This window comes from Ranitomeya variabilis, chromosome 7, assembly GCF_051348905.1.
Source record: "Ranitomeya variabilis isolate aRanVar5 chromosome 7, aRanVar5.hap1, whole genome shotgun sequence".
Classification (NCBI taxonomy): Eukaryota; Metazoa; Chordata; class Amphibia; order Anura; family Dendrobatidae; genus Ranitomeya; species Ranitomeya variabilis.
Window position 1 is genome coordinate 23,709,317 of NC_135238.1, and position 7,891 is coordinate 23,717,207.

Genomic DNA, 7,891 nt, shown 5'->3' on the forward strand with positions numbered 1-7,891 from the left:
TTACTATTGCAGTATAATGCAGGAGCGATCGCAGGTTCAATTCCCTCCAGGGGGAGAAGGGAAAATGTCAAAAATAAGATGAATGAATGAAAAATGTGGGTTTTTCCCCCCTCTGGAGGATAAATATCTATTTATTGATCGGTCCCCGTGCGCCCCTCACGCTGCCGCAGACCCCGAGCCGCCGCCGCCTCCTCCTCGCCCGATCACTATGGCTCTTGGCTCTGCGGCACGATTTTGTCCGTTGATCCGCATGACAGTTACTAATAAAGCTTGTTGAAGCTTCCCCCCCCCCCCCCGTCCTTTTAAATCTCCAGCCTCCCATGATGCTCTGCGGCAGGCGGCTTTGGAATTTAAATCCTACCAGCCAATGGGGAGAGCACATTCCGCTTCAAAACCAACGGCGGCTGCAGGGCCGGGAGCAGAGGGCTTAAAGGGCCGGGAGGAGACGCACGTACAGCCGGTCAGCAGCGCCGCGGTATCCCGGAGGTTCCGTACGGTACTCACCGTAGTCATGGCTCAGGTGGACGGCAAGGCGGCGGCACAGCAGGCGGCAGCGAAGCCCCCGGGGGCGTCCTCGGTGAAGGAGATCCCCGAGATCCTGGTGGATCCCCGCACCCGGCGCCGCTACCTCCGCGGCCGCTTCCTCGGGAAGGGAGGTTTCGCCAAGTGCTATGAGATCACGGACCTGGGGAACCGGGAGGTTTACGCCGGGAAGATCGTGCCCAAGACCATGCTGCTGAAGCCGCACCAGAAGGACAAGATGACCATGGAGATCGCCATCCAGCGCAGCCTGGCGCACCGGCATGTGGTCGGCTTCCACGGCTTCTTCGAGGACAACGACTTCGTCTACGTGGTGCTGGAGCTCTGCAGGCGGAGGGTAGGAGAGGGACTACAGATCCCAGCACGCCCAACTGACACTGGCGGCTCTAGGAGGGGCCTAGTAGGGTGGGAACTACAGATCCCAGCATTCCCAACTGACACTGGCAGCTCTAGGAGGGGCCTAGTAGGATGGGAACTACAGATCCCAGCATGCGCAACTGACACTGGCGCTCTAGGAGGGCCCTAGTAGGATGGGGGACTACAGATCCCAGCATGTCCAACTGACACTGGCAGCTCTACGAGGGGCCTAGTAGGATGGGGGACTACAGATCCCAGCACGCCCAACTGACACTGGCAGCTCTAGGAGGGGCCTAGTAGGATGGGGACTACAGATCCCAGCATGCCCAACTGACACTGGCGGCTTTAGGAGGGACCTAGTAGGATGGGGGACTACAGATCCCAGCAGGCCCTCACTATCTAATAGGAGGGAACTACAGATCCCAGCAGGCCCTCACTATCTAATAGGAGGGAACTACAGATCCCAGCAGGCCCACACTATCCCCCTAGTAGGATGGGGGACTACAGATCCCAGCAGGCCCTCACTATCTAATAGGAGGGAACTACAGATCCCAGCAGGCCCTCACTATCTAATAGGAGGGAACTACAGATCCCAGCAGGCCCACACTATCCCCCTAGTAGGATGGGGGACTACAGATCCCAGCAGGCCCTCACTATCTAATAGGAGGGGACTACAGATCCCAGCAGGCCCTCACTATCTAATAGGAGGGGACTACAGATCCCAGCAGGGCTAACTGATCCTTTCCCATCTGCACTTTCTCAGCTCCCTCTATGGGATCACTGCTTGTTAATGTCGTTGGGTTGCCAGGGCTGCGTGATTGACAGGTTGGTGCTAAGAAGCGATGTAGCAGCTCCGGGCCCTGTGCAGGGAGAGGTCACGTGCTATATGGGGGGGGGGTGTTGGTTCTGGAACTTAGAATCTCCGGATCCAGTTCTTGGCCTCAGGCTCCATAACAGTCCACATACCGAGGAGCTGCCCTCTGCTGCCACCTGGTGGCCGCTGTCTTGTACTGCATCCCTGGACCGTTTGTGCTTTATTTCTCTTCCTCCTGGCAGCAGGGACACTTCTGCTGTGGAGTCTAGAATATTGTTTTTCCAAGGTAGATTATAAAATCTACAACTTTTTTTTTTTTTTTTTTATTTAACTCTCCTATTCAGTAACTAAAGTTGAAGTGCAGGTGATCAGTGCATGCTGGGAGTTGTAGTGTTCATTTCCACTGACCTTGAGATTTGACTTCTGTATATATTATGTTTTCTTTTCAGTCCTTACTGGAATTGCACAAGAGGAGGAAAGCGGTGACGGAGCCGGAGGCGCGCTACTACCTGCGGCAGACGATCCAGGGCTGCCAGTACCTGCACAGCAATAAGGTCATCCACAGAGACCTGAAGCTCGGGAATCTCTTTCTGAATGACGACATGGAGGTCAAAATAGGTAACGGGACTGCTGCATCCTTGTCTGCCAGGAGGAGTTATCCAGGGATGTGATCTCCAGCCTCTGCGGCAGTTTCACAACTACAAATCCCAGCCAGTCTGGAGGCCAAGGCATGCTGGGACTTGTGTCCCTTCAGCTACCAGAGACCCCTGCTGCGTAGAGGGGATAACTCAAATTTAGAAATATCGCTAACCCCACTGTACGTGTAGCGGGCTTGCTGGGATCGTTAGTGATTGACACCCATTTACCTTTTCAGGTGACTTCGGATTGGCTACCAAAGTGGAATTTGATGGGGAGCGAAAGAAAACCCTTTGTGGGACCCCCAATTACATTGCACCAGAGGTTTTGGGCAAGAAAGGGCACAGTTTTGAAGTGGACATCTGGTCCTTAGGATGCATCATGTAAGTTCCAGCAATTCCTTGAGTCATTAGGAGTAGACTGGGAGTTATACTCCAGGGGTCTGTCTGCATTTGGCTACTAAACAATGCGGCATTGGAGCCGTGGGTGGCAAGTACCCTGGCACCAAACTGCCTGATGGTTTACATATAGGTGGTGTCGCCACCTTGTGGCTAGTGGTAGCGTTACACTTGGATCTGCAGGTTGGTAAAGGCTGGCACACTGTATATACGGCTGTGATTAGATCTCTGTATCTCCCTCAGGTACACGCTGCTGGTTGGTAAACCTCCCTTTGAAACGGCGTGCCTAAAGGAAACTTACTTGAGGATTAAAAAGAATGAATATTCTATTCCAAAGGTAAGAATGGCAGCCGGGGTGTTTGCGCTGTACGTTGGCTGTCAGCATTGTGCTGCGGTCTGGTATGTTGGCAGCGCCAGGTTCTGTCGAGCAAAGTTTGAGAGCTCTGGGCAGAGGGTCCTCCAGCAATAATGGGGATGCATCATCCTGCTATGGAGATCTGTGTGAATATCGCCATGTATTCCAAGTGTTCGGTTCTACAACCTCTCTATAGGGGAGGATAAAGGGCTAGTCACATCTCGGACATTTATGGTGTCATCCTTATCGCAAAAGAGGTTTGGTCTCAGGTTTCGGGCTCTTCATTGACCTCTATGGGACTTATGTAAGGAGAAAAAGGGCTTTAGGTGTTCCTTTTATCAGTCACTAGGGAGTGTTGGGCATACACGGCTACTCTTGATGGGGCCCTGTGCTAAATGCATATGAGGCTGACATCTGGCGCCCATATTGATCAGACCTTTACTGAATATTCCATAAATATCTGAGATGGGAGTACCCTTTTAAGCATTTTTCTGTTGACATCCCTAACAGATGGATTTACATGAGTGTTCTGAACAGATGAGTGGGGATATTTAGTGGCAGGGCCCTAGTCCAGCGGGCCACACCAGTAGTCTGAGGACATGGGACTGGAGCCCTGAAAAACGTCCTCTCCTTAAGTGGGGTCGCCTCTTTGGGCTAGTGGGGTCGCCTCTTTGGGCTAGTGGGGTCGCCTCTTTGGGCTAGTGGGGTCGCCTCTTTGGGCTAGTGGGGTCGCCTCTTTGGGCTAGTGGGGTCGCCTCTTTGGGCTAGTGGGGTCGCCTCTTTGGGCTAGTGGGTCGCCTCTTTGGGCTAGTGGGTCGCCTCTTTGCACCTACTAATCAGAAGTCTCCAGAGAATTTGCCAGCACTGACTTAGTGGCTGGACCAGGATCCTGCAAATCAATCTGCTTCTCTAGTTAGGACCAGAGTCAGGTTCTTCACAAGACCTCCCTTTGTGTGGGTAGAATTGACACCTTTTGTATTTCCTCCCCCCCAGCACATTAACCCAGTCGCTGCTGCCCTCATCCAGAAAATGCTGCGCTCGGACCCCAACACCAGACCCACAATAGACGAGCTGCTGACCGATGAGTTCTTCACCAGCGGTCACATTCCCAACCGCCTGCCCACCACCTGCTTGACTGTAGCCCCTCGGTTCTCCATAGCACCTAGTACCATCGACCCAAGCTTCAGGAAACCACTTACTGCTATAAATAAGGGTGAGTCCCCATCACAGCAGATCAATAATGTACATGCGTTCCATTGATTAACGCTCGGTGTCCGGTTCTAGGCCAGGACTCTCCCATGGTAGAGAAACCTGCACCTACCAAGGATGAGGAGATGGTGCCATCGGAGTTTATGGAGCCCGCTGACTGCTACCTGTCTGATATGATGCAGCAGCTCAACAGCGTCAATGCTGCCAAACCATCAGAAAAGGCTCTGGTTCGTCAAGGTAAGATGCTCCACATGGACAATGAATGTATATATTTGGCAATCGGGAGGCAAATGGGGACCAAATGTGATCTTTCATATTGCAGAGGAAGCCGAGGATCCAGCTTGCAATCCCATCTTCTGGGTCAGTAAATGGGTGGATTACTCTGACAAGTATGGCTTGGGTATGTAACCCTCCGCAGCTCGCCCCACCATTGTGTCCAGTCACGCCGGATTATATAATGACCCCCATTTTCTTCCCTCCCCCCAGGTTACCAGCTCTGTGATAACAGTGTTGGGGTCCTCTTCAATGACTCCACCCGGCTGATAATGTACAATGATGGCGACAGCTTACAGTACATAGAAAGGAATAATTCCGAGTCTTACCTGAATGTGCGCTCCTACCCGTCCACCCTAACCAAGAAGGTAAGCCTATGTTATAGCAGTGATTTACAATGGTGGCCTTCTCTGTTGGACCAACGCTGGAAGCTTTGGTTAGATGAGTCCAGTTGTCCCGGCATCGGATAAGCCACCATTGTATCTCCAGATTGGATAGCCCAATGTCAGCATTTGGAAGCTTCTCGGTAAAGCCTGGCCGGGCGATGACGCTTGCACCGATCGGGCTTCTAATAATGCAGGAATGGTTTCTATTTTTGGATCCTGAACCTGAAACTCATTGCAGATCACACTACTGAAATACTTCCGAAACTACATGAGCGAGCATCTCCTTAAAGCTGGCGGCAACATCATCCCCCGAGAGGGAGATGAGCTCGCTCGCCTTCCCTTCTTGAGAACGTGGTTCCGGACAAGAAGCGCCATTATCCTTCACCTTAGTAACGGGACAGTCCAGATCAACTTCTTCCAGGTAAAGAGGGGGAGGGTATGTAGTCAGATGAGCCAGAATAAGGGTCACCCAATGTTGTACCCTGGTGGGCATCTCTAGGATATGCAATAGTTCTGATCATTGGGTGTCTAAATCTGTGAACATGGGGACCAAGATGGTCTTTGGTGACAAGACCATTCTCACGGGGGGAACTGACTACTTCCAATTAACAAGCCCAGGACCTTGTGTTAAACTTTTGCCCACCATGTTGATTCTTGAGCAGCATTGCACCCACTTGGCACACTGTCAGATATTGATTGCAAAAATTGTCGCCCCCTGCAATCTGGGAAATGGTGGCCCTAAAATCACGGTGTTGAAAGCCATTGACTGTTTGTCTCCTCTTCCAGGACCACACAAAGCTCATCTTGTGCCCCCTCATGGCTGCTGTCTCCTACATTGATGAGAAGCGGGAGTTCCACACATACAAGCTGAGCCTGATAGAAGAATTCGGCTGCTGCAAAGAACTGGCGAGCCGGCTCCGTTATGCCCGCACCATGGTGGAGAAACTGCAGAACACGAAGTCTGGAGCCGCCGTACATGTCAAAGCCCCGGCATAGCTGGTCTACAGAAACATGGATGCCGTCTCCTCTGCTAGACCACAGGCGTCTCCTGTATTCTAGTGGGAGGTAACAGACTTTGGGGGTTTTTCTTTTAATCCAGACTGGAGAAGTGCCAAGTCCCTTATTAAACTCGTCTAACTTGCCACCCGCCTCATTGCCAGTGCAGAGGGCGACTTATGTGCCGGGTGGTATCCTGACTCTTTCCTGTCCGTCACTTCTCAATGTTGTCAGGTTTTAATGTAAAATAACAAATTTATAACTTTTGTATATTAATATCAGATTAAAGGTCTTTGTATACGTACGCAGCTCCTCGCCTCGTATCTCGTAAGTCTTGACTTGTACTTGAAACTTTTCAGGTGCCACCTAGGACAAAGTGTGCACTATATGGGCATGTTGAGCCTCATTCAAGTGGGTGTCAAGTGCCCACCACCCCCCAGCCATCAATTGCTCGATTTATGGAGCCACGTAGAGTTCTGTGCTCATTTGGCTCTCCTAAAATGGCAGAGGGGTACAGCCTCAATTTTTAGCCCATAAACTATGCCAGGGGCATCACTTACAAATGGGTCATTGATGGTCTCTGCACCCAGCCCCCCTACTGAGCTAAAATGTGAGAAATCAAGTTGTGAAACTTTCCAAAAGTTTATGGTGGGGAAGGTCTGTGCATGTATACTTCCTACCGGAGGGGTGCAGCCACAGCGTACAAGGTTGGTTCTTCACACAATGTCAGATTGGCTGGGAACATGACGGGTTCTCCAGTGTCTGCCCATGTTTTTTTGTTTTTCCCATCCTCCCCATCACTCAATCTTTGATGCAGTATGGGACAGGTAGCCTTGCCTGCTGTGAATGTTGTGGCCTCATAGAGCTAGTCATAATGTTGGTGGCATGATGAGCTGTAGGCTTATTCTCCCTATAAACCGTCATTTCGATATGGAAATCTCCTGACAAAGCCCAATGTGGCGAAACTCCATGTTTATCTTTAGAGCATCGATATGTCCCAAGATATTAAAACACTTTTTAGATGAGAAGGAAAAGCCCTAATAATAATTCACTTTCTATTCCATTGCAGCTTGGCACATAGTATCCTGCAAAATAACAATGTGTTCCATTAGTGTGAATTGGCAATTTTGCAATTTGGTACAGAAATGTGTTTTTTTTTTTTTTTTTTTTCTCTCCTAAATCTTGGTCTTGAACTGACTTGAATGTGACTAGTTTGTTGTGCTCGGGTACACGGTATCTCAGCTGCTCGAGTGACATCTTCGAATTCCCACAGCTGCATGTATCACGACTGTTGGCCACAAAACATGGGGTTTGTCGGGCAATCCCTGCATGGGTTGTGGTTGTGGGAACTCTTAACGTGTCACTCAAGCAGCTGCAATACTCGGTGCAAACTCTACTAACGGAACAGTTGCGCTCCTGAGTAGTCACTACATATTTTGGGGACGCCGATCATGTTGACTTGTGGCAGGGATTGTCAACTAGTTTCAGGTTTGACTGGTGTTTGCCTTAAAGGATCTTCTCGGTGAGTGACCACAATGTTACTCTGGTTTGTCCTCCCTACCCCCTAAATTTTTTATTTTTTTTCTTCATCCCAGCATGTTTATGTAATATTGCATTGTGTAGAATGGTTATTGATGGATTGTTTTGATATATAAATAAACTTGTCACATTTGCCTCATCTTGGTGGTTTTTTTTTTTTTTGTTTTCTCTGCTAGTTTGATTCTTAGTATTAGTAGATTTGAAGCTTTTGCTCTGGGTCAGTCAATTTTGCTAGCAGAACGCGCGTCGTGGTCCTGCTTGCCTTTTAAGACTACAGACTTGCTGGCCGGTCTCCTGTCTAAAAACGGACATCCTCAGGCAGACTTCACTGTCAGGTTTTTTTGGATCAGGAGACCCACAGCCGGTCCATAAAATCACTTACCGAAAC

The 7,891-nt window shown here is 50.2% G+C and overlaps 1 protein-coding gene across 1 annotated transcript; it reads left to right on the plus strand.

Annotated features, from left to right (window-relative positions):
- The first annotated feature begins 335 nt into the window (after nucleotides 1-335).
- On the plus strand, nucleotides 336-7,638 carry PLK1 (polo like kinase 1). Its single transcript, XM_077274544.1, has 10 exons — nucleotides 336-877; nucleotides 2,161-2,329; nucleotides 2,586-2,730; nucleotides 2,989-3,082; nucleotides 4,094-4,313; nucleotides 4,385-4,546; nucleotides 4,632-4,709; nucleotides 4,796-4,950; nucleotides 5,207-5,389; nucleotides 5,755-7,638. Exons 1-10 carry the CDS (start codon nucleotides 368-370, stop codon nucleotides 5,962-5,964), a joined length of 1,926 nt encoding a protein of 641 aa, XP_077130659.1. The 5' UTR covers nucleotides 336-367; the 3' UTR covers nucleotides 5,965-7,638.
- Nucleotides 7,639-7,891: the final 253 nt, after the last annotated feature.

Bases quoted from the DNA above. Each gene is read 5' to 3' on its own strand.
- PLK1 (XM_077274544.1), top strand. From the start codon at position 368: ATGGGGAGAGCACATTCCGCTTCAAAACCAACGGCGGCTGCAGGGCCG. The intron at 3,083-4,093 runs GTAAGAATGGCA...CCTCCCCCCCAG, and splicing joins ATGAATATTCTATTCCAAAG to CACATTAACCCAGTCGCTGC. The intron at 4,951-5,206 runs GTAAGCCTATGT...AACTCATTGCAG, and splicing joins CGTCCACCCTAACCAAGAAG to ATCACACTACTGAAATACTT.